The 21,152-nt window shown below is 37.9% G+C and overlaps 1 protein-coding gene across 2 annotated transcripts; it reads left to right on the top strand.

Moving 5' to 3' along the window:
• The first annotated feature begins 878 nt into the window (after positions 1–878).
• Ube4A (Ubiquitination factor E4A) lies at positions 879–14,333 on the top strand. 2 transcript variants are annotated; one of them, XM_076190812.1, is made up of 13 exons: positions 879–1,095; positions 2,575–2,702; positions 3,012–3,706; positions 3,807–4,027; positions 4,237–4,443; positions 4,818–5,015; positions 5,217–5,908; positions 6,068–6,271; positions 7,323–7,461; positions 10,229–10,330; positions 12,323–12,485; positions 13,677–13,852; positions 14,007–14,333. In XM_076190812.1, exons 2-13 carry the CDS (start codon positions 2,581–2,583, stop codon positions 14,160–14,162), a joined length of 3,075 nt encoding a protein of 1,024 aa, XP_076046927.1. In that variant the 5' UTR covers positions 879–1,095; positions 2,575–2,580; the 3' UTR covers positions 14,163–14,333. The 2 variants fall into 2 exon arrangements, with proteins under 2 accessions (XP_076046927.1, XP_076046928.1); XM_076190813.1 differs by having other exon boundaries at positions 962–980.
• The last annotated feature ends 6,819 nt before the right edge of the window (positions 14,334–21,152 follow it).

Here is a 21,152-nt window from a genome sequence, read left to right as displayed (position 1 = left end):
CATCCCCTCCCCTTTAACATCTCAGCACCTTACTTTTTACCCACAGAAATATACATAAAATATAAAAATACGATATAAACATATCTAAGGAGTAAGGTTGTTTAATGAGCATATTCCCAAACATATTAGAAAAATACACCTAGAGATAAGTCATTTACAAATCCTTTTGAAACTAAATGGTAAATCGTTTTCATGTATTATTTAGCAGCCATTCACAGTTGTCTTCCTATGCTATTACATTAGTTACAAGCAATTCACTCCTTCGTCGTCACTAAGTTGACAAGTGAAAATATGAATGAGGATGTATTAAAAAATATATACAATGTTACAGAATAAGTAGCAGGTTTGTTGCGAATTGTACTCCTGGAAGCCACAAGAAAGCTAAAGGAAACACTAGAATCTACTTGCATAAATCTAATGATATAATTTTCTTAATGCGTAAGCAAGGACTTTAATTTTTCTTATTTACCTTTGAGAGATTTTTTTTAATATATTTTCAGCACGGAATCACCGCGAATACGGAATCCTCAATATTTATGGAATGATACTAAACAAATTATATGAAGACTGGAGTGGTGTTCATACTTAATAACTTACAAACGATATATTAGAATAATTAGTCTTACATGTCCCAAAAAGACAATTTCACTGATATGTGGATTTGTAGTAATCTACGGTAGCTGCATTACAATAACTGCTCAGCAGTATCCGAAAACATAGGCCCTAAACTGTTTGGACAAATCTATTCTTAGCAATAATATATTTAACATAGTTTTTCTACTAAAATGGAAAAATAATAATATATAGTTATTTCTAGTAAATGGCAACTGATTGGTAAACAATTGTCATGCAGTGCTATATTCGGTATTCGTTCGCAACAGTGCCTCTGTGGCATTGTATAGATATAAACAACTGGACGTGCAGACGATAGCACTACGTCATTTTACTAAGTCTACTAACAATTGACAGGTCAGGGTGACGTAAGTTCTATTTCGTCGCCGACAATTCACCGGCGGTTCTATCCTTAAGGATAATATCGCGGCGTTAAGGTGGATGCTTTCGAGGATTTCTGCATTATTGCAGAACAAGTAGTAGGTGTGTACCATTTGAAAACTACTGTAACTGTTCACAATATTTACCTCTTGAAGTTTTGTTGTCACCCTCCTTCATGGATGTAGGTATCCTTCTCAGGCAGCCCTAATTCACATTATGCCACCCGTGAGCGGCCCTTTGCGGGTTCCTATGAAGACTTGTTTTCAAATAATTGACAGTATTATCTGTCTTATTGCAGTTTTAATTTTTTATCATAGCCCCTGACCCTGTCAAGTAAGTACTAAGTGGTGAGGAGCCTGTCTCAGGAGGCACATATCTGTGGCTGAAACCGTTACCTTTGTCCTATGTGCTTGGACTGTTGGGGAAGGTAACAGTCACTGGTGGAAATTGGAGAAAATTGCAGGAGTCAACACCCATGACTAAGCGAATGTGAGACCAGCACATTACCGATGATGCCAGCAACACATGATGTCAAATAGAAATGTCTTTATTTTCTTCTTGAATTTTTCACTTTCAGAATAGTATTATGGGAGTCTTTTCATAGAAGTTATAAGCACAAAATTTGGCAATATGTATCCTATTCACCAAAATACAAGTAGTCCTTGTTCTGACAATAACACATCTGTACAGTGAAAATATTATGGTAAAGGCATGGTTTGCTATAATCACCAAACAGTGAATTAGATATAATTATACTAATTGCTACGGTAAACGGTAGGAAGAGGGGGACTTGAAACAACTCACAAATGGCTTGTTTACAACAGATTTTTTTTTCTTTTTACAAATTGATATAATCTAACAAAATTGTTTTATAGAAAACAGTTGTTGATATCATTAGGTATTATGCTCCAATAGTAAAAAAAAATTTGTACATTTTTCAGCTGAGAAAGTTTATTATTGATCAGTATCCTTTTTAGTGTCCCCCAGACCATCTTGGGAAATTTTTGGATTACTGGAGGGTTGAAGATGGGAGATTAAAAAATGGTTCCCTTTTCTCTACTTTGTACTTTCTTCAAAATCATGAAGTCATTCTTGCACCTTGAAGGTTCATCAAGGAGTTTCTTGCAATTGGAATGAAAAATTTTGATACCTCATAGTTTATCTTTAATGATGACATTCTTTTCCTTTTTTTATAATATTATGAAGTACAGTCTTAGTACTGGGAAATAATTTGTAAAAATTTAGATAACTAAATATGTTGTACCTCACATCTCAAGAAAATTAGTTTTGCACACACTCATGGCTAATAAGCAATGTGGTAGAAAGATGCTGGAAATGCTGTTCTATGGAGTATGCCAACTGGGCACAAATTATTAGAAATTTGACAGCTGGCTGAGATATTTTCACTGACAGACAATAGTTTTAAGTCTTGTTTCATGATAAAGAGAGCAACCATTGCCAACACTGAATGCTATGATATTATAAATACTGATTTTTTGCTATGAAACTTAACATATATTGTTTATATGTGATATTGCAATTCAGGTTCTGTTGAGAAATAAATAAAACTATCTTTTTCAGGTTATAATGTCTGATAATCTCTCCTGCAACCCCTTTGCAGCCCTATTTAGTTCTATCAAAGAGGCAGAAGCCTTCACTTCTTCAAATTTAGCCCAACAGGAGCAGCATCAGCATACATTTGAAGAAAGGTATAAAAGTAATTTTAGTGTTGTAGAAACCTTAAGAAATTTTCAGTTGCAGCTGAAGGCATTTCAGTTCTATGTTCAAGGTATTTCAAATGAATGTTTGCATTTTTCAGATGTCTACAAATTACTTCACCCTTTGTTATTTTTAAATACCTTATTAATATAGATATATCAAAAGGCCTTTTCCCCTATACAGTATAAAGGGGTGATCAAATCAAAACATACACCCACCCATAATACATCAAAAACTTATTTGTTGCCCTTCTACTGTTATTTTAGATTCTTACATTTACATCTTCTCTTTTTCAACAGTTCGGATGTCATCTCTGAAGTTGACACCACAACAGAATTGCTGGAAAGTCTTTTGCGTGTGACAACACGACCCCATGCAAAGCACAAATTCCCTTGCGTTCTGCTTCAGGAAAGTGGGCTCAGTCTAGATCTGGACAACGTAGATTTTTTGCTCTTTGAAAGAACATTGTTACAAGCACCTGAGCTTCATACTGTTGGTGGGACAGATGATGATAATTGTAAAAGAAAGGTTATTCCTTACCTAACTAGCTGTTATAAACGTTGCCATTGTGCATCTAAGGATCATCTACCACATGTTACAGTGAAAGTGAAAGAAACTATTGTTTCCATTCTCAAGACTGCTATAGAGCAGCCTGAGCTCTACAGTGAACAGGAAGTGAACAAACAACTAATTCAGCTGATTCTGAATAATATAGGCAAAAATGACAGCATTGAGGCAATGATAAATCACTTTGTGGACATATCTACAAAAGATGGAAGTGCTCTACCCCAGGTTTTTTATGATGTTATTGATCATGTAGCCAACAAGCTGAAAGATTGCTCTCTTATGGGTCAGTCAATTGATCCATCACCCCAGGTTTCTCCCTCAGGGGGGCCAAGGCCTTTTATGGGCGTTGACTACCAACTTATACAAGTGCTGCACTTTTACTCTCTCTCGGCGCGTCTTGCACCAATCCTTGTTGCTCTGCCTAAAGGTAATTAATTTCTAATTAATGTTGTATTTGTTTCATGTAAACTATTAAGTTTGGAAATAACCTTCCACCATAATGGATGTTCCTTTTTCTGCTATTGTAGAAACCAACCAAGGTAAAAAAGGGAGAGCATACCAGAACACTGCCCTTGGACAACTACTCTCCATATCTTGCTTGCCAAAGGTGTCAGGGAAGAAGTTTGATTACTTCCATGAACCATCATCCTTAACACATCAGTCTCTGAAAACAGTGGAAGAGAGCATATGGTTTGCTCAGAATAACCTAAATGAAAAAACATATAGAATCTTTTATTCAATACTTAAGGTAATGTCATGGGGATACAAAAAATTGTAGTGAAATAAGTCATACTTACATGGATTTTTCTCGTAAGATAATTCTGTTATGCATTTTGTATACAGTTCCTAATTTAACAATCAGTTATGAATGTATTGTGAAGTGAATTGTAAATAGAATGTAAAGATATAATGTTCAAATATTTTGATAGATTCAATCTTAGTTTGAATCTCCAACAGTCTTCACCAGAAGCCAAGCATAAATTACTATTATGGCTGGAGCAGTGTTTGATGACTAACGGTGAGCGTAGCGGAATTTGGAACATCCAGAGGGAAACTGACAGTGCCAATTGTGTATGTGATGGTTTCATGGTTAACTTGGGTGCTGTCCTGCTGCAGCTTTCACAACCTTTCACACAAGACATCAGTGCTGGCAAGATACTTAAGGTAGGTACTTTAGAGGTTAAGTGGGTAAATGAAATTTAGTAAGTTGTATGTGTGAAATGTTTTTCCTCTGGGCTGAGGTTATAGACTTAGAGCAATGTATTTATTTTCATCATTTGTTGCAATGCAATAAAGCAGGCAACTGCATACCGTCATGATGGTGATTTGACACCAGTACCATTCTTTCCATATTGGCCCCAAACCAGTTGTGGAAATCTGCTCTTCCTTGTCTTTGGTTGTAATCTTTGATGAGGTTGAGCTAAATGATGTATTATTACACTACATCATACTTTCTAGGTAGAAAGTGAGATAAGAATACAAAGAGTTTGATTTTTTCTTTTATTTATTTATTTTTTTCCAAACTGCATAACTTACAGATAGACCCAACATTTTGTTCAGCAAAACGAGGCAGTGATGATGAGTTGTGTAAAAGAGGTACTTATGTGGGCCAGTTGGGAAAGGAGACTTGCTTAGTACCATGTGAAGAAGGGCAAGAACGACCATCCAAGGATAACTATTCTTTCATAACCACCTGCTTCTTCTTGACTCACAGAGCCATCTATCTCGGAACACAGGTTAATTTTGCCATGCTGTGCCTCATACTGTTGTGTTATATTACTTTATAGGAAAGTTCCTTTGATCCAAATAATTTTGTTTTACACATTAAGAAACTAAATATTATACAAAATGAAAATTACTTATTTAGTTCATTGATGTGATTCAGAATTGCTATAGATTTGAATGTTTATATGCATAAACTGTATTGATATCAACAGGTTGTGCTGCAGAAGTTAATGAAGTTGAGTCAGGATGTGGGACGCATTCAACATGAATTCCAAGAAGCTCAATTGCAGAACTCCCCAGCATTGAGTTTTATACGTATGCAGACAGAATCACGAATGACGCAGTTTCTGTCATACAAGGCAGCTGCCTTCCAGCCCTCAATAATAGATATGCAGGTGCAGTTCTTAGCTGCCACATCTGAATGGCTGGTACAGATTGCATTGTGCAATGTAGATGACTTTTGTACCTTGACTCAGTTGCAGCCATTAGATGTACAAAGACTTTCTGAAGATATGACACCCCATCATTATCTACAGTGCATACCAGAATTCATGGTTGAAACTGTCAGGGAAACTATGAGGGCACTAAAGCATTATAATGCAAAATTATTGCATTCAGGAGCCATTCACTGTGTACCACATCTCATGTCCTTCATACTTGTGTTTATGGGTTCTCCAGGACTCATGAAAAACCCACATCATCGTGCTTTCCTGGCCGAGTGTTTAGAAACATTGCTTCCTGACCAGAATGCCTCAGGGCTTTTGGGAGACTTTGTTGCTTCTTTGTTTACATCCCACCCAGGTGCTCAGCACATGGTACCAGCACTCCTGAATGTCTTTGTGAGCATCGAGATGACTGGAATGAGTGTTGCCTTTGAAGAAAAGTTCAACTATAGACGACCAATGTAATCATAACTTTGGATTTGTTTATGTATACTTGTTGATTTGTTTTTAAATCTTGTATTGTATTATGGTAATTCAGGTCTGAGCTTCATGGTTAGATTATGCATTTTATTGGATGTAACTACATAAATCAGTTTGATAATTTTTTAAATTGCAAACAGGTATGAAATAATGAAATATCTGTGGGATATACCAGAACACAGCCAGAGATTCCGTATCATGGCAGAAGAAGCCCTTGCCAACATGGAAGCAGCACGGCCACCGCTCTTCTTGCGTTTTATTAATCTGCTCATCAATGATGCCATTTTTCTTTTGGATGAAGGGCTTATGTTTATGACACAGCTCAGAGATCTGGAGGAACAAAGGTAAATTTAAAACTTTTATATTGTGATATCAAAGGCAGTGGGGTAAGATTAAGCACTGATATGAAACAGTTACAGTATGCATAACATAATTATGGGGTCAGGGGCTTTGGTTCTCTCTTGCAGGCGAAATAGGTATTTGTGTATAATTGCATGAGGGGATGGAGAGGGGGGTCACCGATTTAATGAACCAGCCTTGCTGTGGATGTGCTGTGTCTTGCAACACTGCTTCTGACCCAGGGCAGTGGGCGAGATGCAGGGATGACCTGTCATCCAGGAGGTGCCAAGATAAGAGGGAGGGAAGAGGATGGAGGGGAGTGGAGTATGTTAGGGATGGAATGGGTGGGAGTGGTTTTTATGCCATTGTTTTTTGGCTACCTCCATTATAAGGGGGAAAAAGCCTTTGGTATATGTATGTATGTATGTATAATTGCAAAGAGAAGGTTGTTTGAAGGAGTGATTGTACTTGTGGTACTCTATGGTACAAAGACTCGGAATTCAAATGAGGCAGAAAAGAAGAGCCTGAATGTATTTGAGATGAAGGGTTTGAGAAGCATGGTAGATGTACTAGGATGGATAGAGTGAGAAATGTAGAGGCAAGGCAGGGAGTGGGGATAGAAAGAGAGCTGCCAGATAAGATAGATAAAGAACTGATGAGGTGGTCTGGGCATGTAGAAAAAATGAACAAGGAAAGACTAACCATAACAATGTAGGAAGCAGAGGTGGATGGAATGAACTTGAGCAGTAACCTGACTGCCCAGCCCTGCTATTGAAGTACTGTGTCTTCCTGCATTGCCTTTGACCTGAGCAATGTGATGGAGACAAGGATGGCCCTTTATCCTCAAGGTACAAGATGGGAGGGATCACCAATGGATTTTGATGGGTGTGGGATGAGTATATGCTTTGACCTGGTCACCTCTTTATAAAGGGGATAAGTCCCTTTGTATGTACTTATTTAAGCCAGAACAAAAATGTTGAACCACTGGGATTAAAGGGTTGATTGTTAGTTTTATTGCATCCCCAATGTAACATCAATTATGTATTTATCTTCTAGAGAGAATGAATGGCCAAGCCTTCCAGCTGATCAGCGCAGGGAGCGGGAAAGCTCAATGCAGCATACTACACTCTTGGCTCGCTTTCATAATCTCCAGGGAAGAGAGACCATTAAGGTTCTTGTGAAGCTCACAAAGGAGGTAGGTAGAGATACTTTACTATTTTCTCTTTTTTTTTTCATTATTAATGGCTTTGCTGTGGATGTGCTGTGTCTTGCTACATTGCTTCTGATCCAGGGCAGTGTGCAGGATGCAGGGATTACCCATCATCCAGGAGGCGCCAAGATAAGAGGGAGGGAGGGGATGAAAGGGAGTGGAGTATGTGGGGATGGAATGGGTGGGAGTGGATCTTATCCCTTTGTTTTTGGCTACCTCCCTTGTAATGGGGAAAAAGCCTTTGGTATATAAAAAATATATGTATTAATGGGATCAGTCAGTCAGTCCATTGCCCCAGGGATCTCTTGAAGGAGATATACTGTGCACGGAATATTGCCACTGGGAAAATTGCCACTGGGAACACTGCTAACGTGGGAACATTGCCACTGGGGACATTGCCAATGTGGGAGCATTGCCACTGGGAATATTGCCACTGTGGGAACATTGCCACTGGGAATATTGCCCATTCTTTTAAATACATGTTTGTAGATTTATAGTTGAAATTAAGGATAAGAATGGTTTTGAAAAATAATTTTTTTTAAAAAGACAATGCCCATTATTTTCATCACATGTTTGTAGCGCCAGATATACAGCTCCCAGGTAACTGGTTAACGCAGCCAGATGTGATTACATGTCACTCAATGAAAAAATATTGTAAGGTCTTGGTGAGATAAGAGTGGGCCAGTGGAGAATGAGGCATTCTGTATCTTCTCAATTATGTGGTGAAGGTATTTATGGTTATTAACCCCTTGAATGTGATGATGCCTATGTAGGTGTTGTGAAGTGTGAGTGAGCATATGAAGATGCCCATGTAGGCTTCTTGATTATATTTATTTTGTAGTTATAGCTGAGTGTAGTTATAGCTGTGAACAGACTTGATCATTTTTTCAGTGATTACAAACATTCTTATTGAAAGAGAATGAGTATAACAGCTGTAACTTTATATTCTATAATGTGCATATTGTGATGCATCATCATACGTGAAGTAGCTAATGTGCGCACGAATATTTGACTTGTATTGAAGAGGTTAAAGATCATTACATGATGCTCACTGGTCAAGCAGATTTGAGCATTACTACTTGCAGCAGAGTTTGAGGTGACAGCAGTTTGAACCCTGCCATAGGCAAGTTGGACCAAGGGCATGGTTAATAAAATTTCATGCTATGAAGTCCTCTGAAAGGGGCACCATTATAGACTCCTGATAGGGGAGAGGTTGTGATGTTAAACAGAATCAATCAAAGTTCATTACTTGGTTACATTTGCAGGTACCTGTTGTTGGTCTATGTATGTAGGGGAACAAAACTAATTACCGGTAGATAGATGACAAATAACCATGAATCAAAGACTAATCCAATAGTGAAGTTGAATGTCCAAATCTTTCATGCATCCATTGGAAAAGGTGTGAAAGCATAACCAACTAAATGGAACAGAAAAAACACTGAGAGCATGGTACTCAAACATCTACAAGAGTCTACCACTGGCACCACACAGCGCATCCAATATATATATATATATATATATATACACACACACACACATACATACATTGGTTACATTGATAAGGCCTAGACTAGAGTATGCTGCAACATTGTGGTCACCCAGTACCAAAAAGAATATAAAGAAAATAGAAAGAATCCAGAGAGCAGCAACAAAAATGGCACCTGCACTTGCAAACCTATCATATGAGGAGAGATTGGCTAAACTGGAGTTACCGACGCTGGAGCAAAGAAGAGAGAGAGGTGACCTACTGACTATCTACAGAATCATGAAAGGCACAGAGATACTCGATAGAGAGGACTTACTAAACTGGGACAAGAGAAACACAAGAAGACATGGAAAGAAAATAAAAAAACATAACTACAGAAGAGAACTGAAGAAAAACAGTTTTCCACATAGAGTAGTGGACACTTGGAACAAACTGGACAATGAAATAGTATACGCAAAAACCATTCGTGAGTTTAAAAGCAAACTAGACACTGCAAGATACAAAGGCGGAACACCACGAGCATAGCTCCCCTTCCTGCAAAATACAACTAGGTAAATACATACATATACACACATATGCATATACACCAAGGGCTTCTCCCTTATGGAGGTGGCCAAGTCAAAGGGGTTTCATGGTATAGAGAGTTTAGTGGTTGTTTTTGAAGTGCTTGTTTTGTGATTTTGTGATATTGTATAGATGAGCCTTTGTGCAAGTCAAAGGTACATCCACTTAAAAACACAGAATCACAAAACAAACACTTCAAAAACAAACACCAAACTCTCCACACCATCAAACCCCTCTAGAAGTGTCTTACAAGAAAATCCTTCCCAAGGAAATCAAGAACCACACTACCATGCATGTGTTCATGTCATTATCTACCACTGAAACAATACCAACACAATAGGCTTGGCCAAAGAAACAAACTGCCCCATAGACCTGACCAAAGAAACACTGCCCCATAGGCTATGTCAGTGAAACAAATTGATGCAACCATCACATAGAAAGTGCAAGTCACCTCATTGTACACTGTCCCACCCTAGCCATATCAAAACAGTAACACAGTATTTCTTCCACGAGTGATTTATGGGCCGATCCAGTGGCTGTTGTCAGTTACCTATGAGTTGTGGGTATCTTGGAAGAGAGATTTGGAGGAACAGATTGAAATGCATTTGAAAGTGTATGAATATGACATTTTCTTACTGGTATCAATAATGCAATCTACATTAGTACCCTACTTTTTTATTTATTGATGTCCTTTTATTACAGATCAGCCACATGTTTACACATAAAACACTGGTAGATCGTGTGGCAGCCATGTTGAATCACTTCTTAGCACATTTGGTTGGTAAGAAGCAGAAACAGCTCAAGGTCAGTCTGAAGTGGTTTTTCACATTTATCTAATTTACAGGATAAATACTTACTCCCACCTATCTGAGGCCTGATGTATACCACTTTCATAGATATATATGCAGGTACTTCTTAACCACTTTGGTATGATGATGCCCATGTAGATGTCATGAGGTGCGAGTAGGTACACAAGGAAGCCGGCCTCAGCTTCTTGGTTATACAGACGCTCCTCTACTTACGTTCATTCGTTTTACGTTTTTTCGATTTTACGTTTGAACTGACTGTAAAAAAAAATTTTAATTTTTTTTTTTTGAGTGAATTTTTTAGTTTAGCGCGCTCTCCGTAGTTCAAACGATACTTACGCATGACTGAACGTGCCTTGCCTCATCCTCCTCCCCCATCTCAATTTATGTTGCTTGAATTTAATTTATTTGAAATTAATGTTATTATTTTACAATGTTGTGTATAATTAATGATTTAGGGGTGTTTTATAAGATACGGTAATAGAATTTATGGATGTATAGTACAGTAACAACTTACGTTCATTTTCAACTTACGTTTGGCCGTTCGGAACGTAACTAAAATGTAAGTTGAGGAGCGTCTGTATATATATTTTTGCAGTTCTACATTAAGTGTTTAAAGGGTTTTTATAGCACCTTTCAGACCCATTTTTTTATTCTTCCACCATCCTTTATTTCTCATTCTTCTTCATTCTTTACCACTTCTCTTATTTTACTTTACTTCAGCACAAAAGCCTCATAATTATGGCTTGTGATAGTGAAGGCAGGAGGTGACCTCTGGAAGTCCCTAGTCACAATCCACACTTTGGTATTGAAGGTCTGCTTTGTACTTTGTACTAGCACAGGCACTACAGCAATGCAGTTCAACTGCTGTCCATATGAATATACAGCATGTATAGTTATGTACATCTTTCTGTTGAAACTCTACTATCATCAATTCTCTTTCAACACTATATTTTCTTTCTGCTTTCAAGTTTCTGGTACATCATATTTCCCTGTTACTCTATCTACTGGCTCATCTCTTCTATATACGAGTATCTATATATGGGCTCCCCCCCCCCTTACAATGGGGGGTCCCCAATTAAATGAAACAGCCTTGCTGTGGATGTGCTGTCTTGCTGCATTGCTTCTTACCCAGGGCAATGGGCAAGACAGGGATGACCTATCATCCATGAGGAGCCAAGATGAGAGGGAAGGAGGGAGGGGTTGTGAATGGGTGGAAGTGAAATACGTAGGAGTGGAATTATGCCTTTTAATTTTGGCTACCTTCCTTGTAAGGGGGTAAAAACCTTTGATATATGTAAGTACACATACCCACTCCCACTCCTTGTATTATCATCTACTCTAGTATTTAAATTCTCCATTACCTTTATGTTCACATTCCTTCCAAATCTCCCCCATATGCATATTTGAATAATTCCGAAATTCCTCTTCACACTTTCTCATGAACACCCATACTTCTCATTTTCATCCGTTATCATTTATGAAACTACTGTGACACATCTGCAAGGAGACTGGGAGAGGATGAAGAACCAGTGGAAATAACCCAGGCATTTTATCCCCATCTTCACAAAATGTGGCCTCAAGGGGTCAGTACCTGACCTCCAGATCAGGCCCAGAAATCCACTTTATCCTCCTCCTCTTTGTTACCTTCTACCAACTTATCTCCCCACACCTCTTTTATTTGTGTTTTTCTCATAAGGAGGTCAGCACCAGTGTCTGCCCTCCTAGCCAGACATAGAAAACAGTCTAGATCCACATGTGCCTTACATACACAAAACTTAAAGATTTTTCACACACATCCATCAGATGCAACATATGAATCCACCTCTTGGGCACCACACTCCACAACAAATGAATACACAGTCATGAAAAATCAAACTAGACACAGAGGCCACCCTACCCTTTCTTTAAAAAAATGTGGAAAGGGTAATAGTGAAAAAAACAAAGAAAAAACATATTTTATAAGTTTATTTCTAATTTTGCTTTCAAGGTGAAAGATATGGAGAAATATGAATTCCAACCTCGTGAAATGGTGAGCAACATTTGTACCATCTACAGTCACCTTTATCATGAAGAGGCTTTTTGCCGTGCTGTGTGTGCAGATGGAAGGTCTTACAATGCACAAATGTTCAGTCAGGCACAGGAAGTCTTAAGTAAGTTGATTTTATTATTCTCTTTATATACCAAAGCCTTCTTCCTCCCTTAGAACATAGGTAGCCAGTCAAGGCATGCACCCAATCCCACCCATTCCACTTCCATCCACCACTCACTACTTCCCTCTCCTCTTAGCTCCCAGGTTGTATTATCATTGATAATTTACTTCCAAGAGTAAACTATCAGTCCTGGGGAATGAAAAGTGTCATGAGAAATAGGCATCTGAGAATGGATGCAGAGAGAAATTATGAAGGGTTGATTGTGCCAATGACGCTGTATGGGGCAGAGACTTGGAATTTAAGAGTGGCAGAAAGGAGAAGTTAAAAAGTGAGATGAAGTGTCTAAGAAGTATAGTAAGGGTTACAAGGTTGGATAGAGTGAGAAATGAGGAGGTGTGAGTAAAGGGAGCTGGTAGATAGGGCTGATGAAAGATTATTGGAATGGTTTGGACACAAAGAATGAGTGATGAAAGATGAACTAAAGATGTGTGAAAGGCAGAGGTGGGTGGAGTGAACTTGAAGGACAACTATCTACCTATCTATCTACCCTATCTACCAGCTCCCTTTACTCACACCTCCTCATTTCTCACTCTATCCAACCTTGTAACCCTTACTATACTTCTTAGACACTTCATCTCGCTTTTTAACTTCTCCTTTCTGCCACTCTTAAATTCCAAGTCTCTGCCCCATACAGTGTCATTGGCACAATCAACCCTTCATAATTTCTCTGCATCCTCCCTTTTTCTATGTCTGCCATGCAAGAAAGGGAGATGGCAGGGGATGGAGGTAGTGGTTGTGTGTGGATGATATTTTGATGCAGCCCAAAGAGAATTCTCTGTCGTCTCTTATTTCTGCATGAGGGGGACAGAGGGGACAGGGTTGCCAAGTAAATGAAGTGACCTTGCTGTGGATGTGCTGCATCTTGCTCCTTTGCTTCTGGCCCAGGTAGTGGACAGGAGACAGAGATGATCCTTCATCCATGAGGATCCAAGATGAGAGGAAAACAAAGGTGGTGGTTGGGGGTAGAATCAGTGGGAGGTGGTGCATGCCTTTGACTTGGCTACCTCCATTATAAGAGGGAAAGAAGCCCTTGGTAAATAGATAAATAATTACTCTGAATTAGATTATATATATGCAATTTCTTTTGGGCAAATATAACTCAATGTATTTACTTATCTAATGCAATTTCAGTTCGGATAAAGAGGGGAAGCCTTGCAGAGCAAATTGAAGCTGTTGCTCAGGCAGTTCAAGCTTCAGATAAAGCACACAGGCAGGAAGAAGATTTAGCCACTGAAGCACCAGAAGAGTTCCTGGATCCTCTTATGATGAATATCATGTCAGATCCAGTGTTGTTGCCGTCCTCACAAGTAAGTTAGCAAAATATATCATGGTTTATTAGAACATAAGTATATTATATTCAGTAAATGTCTTTTCCTTTTTTGATTGATGATTTGTTTTCAAGTGTCACTTTATGTTTCCATCATATGTCTCATATGGTTTTGTTATTCTTATGATCTTCAGGTTATTTGTGACAGACAGACAATTGCAAGACACCTTTTGTCTGATCAGACAGACCCTTTCAATCGGCAGCCCCTAACCATGGAGGATGTTATACCACAAAAAGAGTTATCTCAGAGAATACAGGCTTGGATGAAAGAAAAGAAGTCCAAATGGTGAAAATAACCTTCATAAGCATTCCTAAAGATTTTTTTTTCATAGATTATTGCGGACTTGTTTAATAAGAGTTGATTTTCTAAATATATATTGGGAAAGATGATGCACAGAGCATTGTATATCTAGTTATACAAATATATGTAATTGACTTTAAAAGTTAGTGAAAAATATTAACATTTTGTGTTTTATTTCCTTGTAATAGGGTAAAATTCTGCTGACACTGCCCCACTTTGTATGACCCCCCCATAAACACTATCATGAATCTAACACATGATCAAAGACTGACCACCCTGCCCCAACACACAAAACACACCTAGAACCAACTACCCCATACTAGGTATTAACTTAATAAATTTTATAAAGTCATTATTGGATGCTTGGTGGCAGAGGAGTTTAGGACATCGCTACTTGTGATGGAGATTGAAGTGATGGTAGTTCGAACCCTACCACTGATGAGTTGAACAAAGGGCATGGTTAATTAATTTCCACCTCACAAAGTACTCTGTAAGGGGTACTGTCCTAGTCTCCTGATAGAAGGGTGGGGGAGTTTTGTGATGTTAACTGAATCATCATCATCAGTATTTTAGGGAGTAACATCCCTGTGGACCAAAGTTGCACAGCATTCTTTTAAGATCCCCATACGTGCTCAGGTATCACGTCCAGTTCAGGCCAGTTTGAGTGTGTATGGGCACACGAGGCGGCTTCGTGAACCTGTAACTAACAGGTTGCCTGTCTGGTCAACATCCGGTTCTGGCCTAGTTAGGCATGTATGGGCAGAGGAGGAAGCCTTTCAGGCCACATCTGTCAGTACAGCACTTGGCAGTGTACCATAAATCTGTCTTTCATACTGAACACCAGCTGCCCACTGAAGACGATCAGCAATTTTGGTGCAAATTTATTGAGATATACAGGGAAAATCTATGCCTTTGGAAACTTAAATCAATAGAGTATTCAGAGAAAAAAATGCAGTGTATGACTTTATTTGTTGAAAATTTAAAAGGAAAGGATGAAAACTACCCAAGATTTAGTGATCAAGAAAATTAACATGAGGAGCTCCTATGAAGAGGGGAAGGAAGAGCCTCCTGTTTTCCAACCCAACTAGTCCAATATGGTATAAAATGATTACCTCATATAGGCCTGGTATAAACACAAATTTAAACTGAGGAATGCAACATTGGGTATGTGTAGTAGCAATAACTCACAATAGAAATAATTTATAGTGATGGAATGAATGGATACTTGCATTAAGATATTAATCTGGTGATAGCCAAAATAAAAAGATAAGTACTCTGGTATGGAAGAGGGGCCTTGAGAAGATGATTTGAACATTGGCAACAAATACATCAACACAAATTTGTACCTGCACAAAAAAGATACAAATCTATGCAAGGATAAATCTCATCCAGGGTATTTTGAGTTCACTTCAAAAAATGAGTGATTCATGTGAAAATATTTGGGATATAGTGTAGGTTTGACTGTCCTCTATAGCTAGAATAAACAAGTTTTAAGTGACTTGTAGGCCACTGCAACAGCTGCAGTTGCAAGTAGGTCTACATCTTCCATATCCATGGTTTTCACTCTGCAGTGTCTTACTAGAAATGAGCTTTGCCTTGAGGCAGGACTGAATAGTGAGTGGGTGACACCAGGCAGCCTATCCAACCAGCTGTTTAGGCAGCCTGAGAGGATGCCTGATTGTGCATGGAACCCTTTATAGTTGAAGACAAAAATTTTCTCAAAAAATTAATTTGATAATACCTGGCTTTGGCTATCCCTCTGTTGTACTATGTACATACATATATATACTCTGTGTCAAAGCATGCACTCAGCCCATACAAATCCAAAAACACCATTTACTGTTCCTCCAATTTTAACTCCTCATGGATGAAAGGTACCTGGCCACACTGCTCAGATTAGAGGCAATGCAGTAAAACACAGTAGGAATTGGTTTACACCCACTGCTTCATTTCATGGTTTCATCTACTCTAGAATTCTAGAGAGCAGACATGAAATCCCTTGTCTATTTAGAATCACTCTCCATCCACTGCCATCTTTTGCATCTTTCTTGCTCTTGCCCCCATTAACCCAATCCATTCCTCATTCTTTGTCTACCCCTCAAGATCCTTTCATCCATTTCTACTTTCCATATTCTTTTTTTGTTAATCTTTCTTTATACTTTCCCCATGCCAAAACTATTTCTGCATTCAACCCTATCTACCAACTCTTTCCTCCTCCATTCTCCTTATCACATTTCTCACTATGTCTCCACTATATTTCTTAAACATTTCATCTCCAACACATTTAGGTTCTATCTTTCTGCCTCCTTCAAATTTGAAGTACAATCTATTCAGTGCCATGGGCAGAAATGTTCCCTCAGTCTTCTTTGATAAAATAGTGAAAATTTCATGCTATAAATAAAATATAAGTACCTGAATTGATCAATGCATGAGTAGAAATGTTTATTAATACTCACATTAATATGGAGTAAAAGAATGTTTTCATTTCTTCCTCGATGAACTACTGAATAGCTCGTTTGAACAATTTCATTATATCCCATGTATTTTTCATTTGCAGATTGAATTATTGCAAAAGGACAATGAAAGTCATTCTGAAGCCATAGATGATTTGGTTGTGAGTTGACTACACAGTTTGTAGTGTCCCCTGGAGGGACAAACAAGCCAGCCTTAAGCCAAACAAACAGTGCACTAGAGGTGCGCTCACCACTTGCACACAGCTGGGGCGTAACCACACAAGTCACCACAAATAGCAAGCATACGTACACGTTGCATAAGCACTACATCGTGTAATGCCACATTCAAACACATAATCTATATTTTCATTAAAAAAGTAGTTGTGGTAGTAGGAACAATTATTATAATAACTATAAAAAAACATAAATAAATAAAATTAAAATTATGCTCATACTGTACATAAATCTGTGACACTGTAGTGATTCCCCAACTGTGTTCAATAAAATTACTCCTATTCAATTGTATCTGAAATGGAAACATTTTGTGAGGCTTTGGGACAATGCATTTATACATGCCAACAAATTAATCTCAAAGCAACTGACAATCATTTCATGAAGCTGATACTGAATAGGATAAAGTATTGTGTTATCAGCCTCACAACAAATGCCTTACTTGCTGCCCAATTTCACCTCATCATGAGTCTTCAACACAGCCCCATATTTGCTGAGAGCAGATGCTTGGATATAAGGATACAAGACTAGATACCACCTGCAATATAAGATCTAACTGGAATGCTTGATTCAATGCTGGGAGTTACCAGCCATATCCAAACTTAAAACTACAGACACTGACATACTATGCCTGTCTTGGATGTGCAAGACAACATGTGCCCTTGTTGGTAACTTTGACAATCATTACACAGAAGCATTGACCAGTCACAGCCAGCTGGCATTACACACAGTGTCTACCAGGACAAATCTGCAAGTGCAATCTGTGTCTCTCTGTGCTGCAGTGACCTGTAAATGAGTTGACTTACCCATGACTGACAGATAGTAGCCAACATGAGGTCTTGGAGAGAAGCTAATGTTACATAGGGGAGCACCTCTGTCCTCTTAAAGCTGGTGCAATGGTATATGATACACTGGCTAGACAAAACTGTGAAATCCTAACACTCTTAATGTTTCTGATTTTACATCAAATATGAAAAATGCGTACCATTACATGCGTGGATGATATCTAACCCTTGCCAGGCGTCACTACATTTAAGCTAAATAAATCACATGACTAATGAAATATTTTGAGTTTACAGAATAAACTGAAGAAAAAGAATGCTGATTGTTTTGAATGATTGGCAATGGGCCTTGTCATAAATGCTACAACTTTTCATGTGGAAGATCACTGGTACTGAAGCACTTGGTATCCAGGTACTGGAGTACTTTGTGCCATTTTCCCAATGCCAGCTTTAGGTAAGGTGTGCTTTTGTCTTGCTCATCCCACTCTATCTTCATACTAAGGTATAATAGAAGCCTATATTACATATAGAGTCTACTAATATGTACTCTATCACACATGGTTAACAGGAGCCCTACATGATGCACAGTACATGAAAATCTTGTTAGGTATACAGGAACCCACATTACAATGTACAGAACTTAAATTTGTAAACATCCCTATTTTGTTCAATTTAAAGGAATCCTATAAAACTTACAGGAACCTTGACACCTTATTACAATGCAGATAACTTGAAATGTTTAAATGTTAAATACTCAACCCAAGAGTCAGTGGAAAAAAAATTAGGGCAATATGTTCATGTGTGTGCAGTTCAGGTATTTCATTGTGGAGCAACACAAAGCTATAATCCTAATTCAATTACCACTCACTCAAAGGACAAGAGAGGTAACTACCATGAACTAAAGATTAGGTATCACAATAGAAGCTGAGGTGGATTACATGAAAAATTCTCTGGAAGCAAGAAAAACGAGAACACTGATCACAGGAGAACAATCAGATAGGAAAAATGCAACGAGTGGAGTCTCACTGATACTGGTGTTAGCACCAGTCATGCACAATACATACATAAAGAACTTAACAGATGGAATAAACAACATAAGTTTGCAGTTGATGCTAAACTACAAATAAAAATAACAGAAAAAGAGATCAAATAAAACCCTCCAGTCAAACCTAGAAAAAAATATATGACTGAAGCCAAAATGGCAAATTGAATTCATTCAATTAATACATTGTCCCGATCTACTTTGCCAAGGACCTGCAACCCAATCAGTCTATCCATATCCTTAGATCTCTCTTACAAAAGAACCACACTTTCAAGGAACCTGTCAATAGCCACTGGGTGTGCTCATAGTTCACTCAAGATAGAAACTATATTGAGTTTGAGATGAATTAGTGTAGGACAGTGGTAGATAACATATTCTGCCTTCTGTATGTTGACTGCATTTGAAAAATCTGTTGTTTAATTTCAGGCCAATTCTGTGTTGCTATTATTTTTAGTGTCAAATAATAAACTAAGCATGGATAGGTTTGTGTTATCTTGTGTGTCTTACAAATGTTTTCTCTTAGAGTTTACAGTGGGAGGATACCTGACTTAGTAATGAATCTGTTGGTTTCTGTGGATCTGATTCTGTGAAGTGTTTCAGGGTATACAGAATATGCTATGGAAGATGTATGAACCACATAGTAACATAAGGAAAAGAGTTATGCTTGTAAGGTCCTACATCTTTGTCTCTGCTGATTAAACATGGCCTTTAAATTATTTCAATTTTTGAACTATTTCCCCATTTTGGCTACTCCACAAACTAACACATTTGCACAGAAAACTGTGTTTCTTGACATCCTTCAAGACAAAGCTGTAACAAGCAAGACATCATACTGATAAAGGCTCGTCCCCACATTGTGTTTCTTTTGAAATCCTTCAGGCACATTGTTTACTCTTTTTTCTAATTTTTTTCCCCACGACCTTGTGTCACTCTCCTGCCAACTCCCTAAGTGATTCCAAGATAGTGAAAGTAAAGGGAAAGGAAAGGAAAAGAAAGAAAGAAAAAGGAAAAAAAAAAATATATATATATATATGTGCATGCTATTTTCTCATCCATGCCCTGACCAGGGCAGTGGGCTGGACACAGGGATGACCTGTCATCCATGTGGAGCAAAGATGAGAGGGAGGAAGGGGGGGGTTAGTGGGGAGGGGAATGGATGGGAGTAGGTACGTGCCTTTGACTTAGGTACCTCCCTTATAAGGGCGAAAAACTCTTGGTATGCATGTATATGTATGTATATGTATGTGTATATATATATATATATATATATATATATATATATATATATATATATAAGGGCGTGAGGGGGGGTGAATGGGAGTGGAGTATGTGGGGATGAAATGGGTGGGGGTGGATTTATGCCTTTGACTTTGGCTACCTCCCTTGTAAGGGGGAAAAAGCCCTTGGTATATGTATGTGTATGTATATACAGTATATATAGTCTACTCTGATCTAAACACTGCAATCATATAACCCCTCCCTCTTCTTTTAATAATGGCACTTCAGTTGTTCTCATTTTTCCATATATGGTTTGTCTGTTTCCCTGGAGACCAATTTGGGTGCTGACTCTTTTATCATCACTAAACAACAGATAAATACTGTACCACTGGACCTAGAAAATGAAAAATCACAACAAACCATGTCCAGTGGCCAAGGCTGGGTAATGGCACTGGCACCAAAAAACACAGATTTATCTAACACCAACCTTCATGTGCTTGGTCCACACCAGACATTTGGAAGAAGAAGAAGAAAAAAAAATAAAAATAAAATAATAATAATAATAAATAAATAAATAAATAATAATAAAATAAATAAATAAATAAAGATAAATAAATAAATAAAGATAAATAAATAAATGAATAAACAAAACAAAACAAAAAAACAAAAACAATACTAAAAAGAAAGAAGAGAGGTGGGAGATGGGCTACTTCTGAACAGGTGCATCAAGAGGTGTTATGTCAGACAATGATATGAAATACATCATTAGGAAGAATGAGACAACACAGGGTAAAAAGCAACAGGAGGCCTAATGAAAAAATAAATAGATAAAAAAATATACAAATAAATAAATAAGAGTAAGTCAACTAACTCAAGATTTAAGTACTAAAATACAAACATTGTATACTTTCTATCAGTCATTTATCTCAGAACCAGAATTAAAGAAATACAAAAATCACCTGTAAGACTGGCACAAACTAATCCTTGCATGGCACCAAAAGCCACAAAATCAATAATGACTTATTTTCCGAGAAGGTACCTCCACCTGCACTGAAAGGACAACAGGAAACGACTAAAGGCAAAAAATGAGTTCACAGTTTGTGATGTCAAATTGAGTAATGATATGAACAGAAAATCAAAGGTGTCAAGTTATTCTCAGCTCAAACAAATATGAATGGCATCACTACAAGAGACATATCAGATCACCAGATTGTGCATTATTTCCAGTGTCTGTTAAATCTGAGTATCAGTTC

Source organism: Oratosquilla oratoria, chromosome 9 (assembly GCF_046742065.1).
Source record: "Oratosquilla oratoria isolate Oo_2021 chromosome 9, ASM4674206v1, whole genome shotgun sequence".
NCBI lineage: Eukaryota > Metazoa > Arthropoda > Malacostraca > Stomatopoda > Squillidae > Oratosquilla > Oratosquilla oratoria.
The sequence above is the reverse complement of the archived record's forward strand: the minus strand, read 5'-3'. Positions and strand labels throughout refer to the sequence as shown.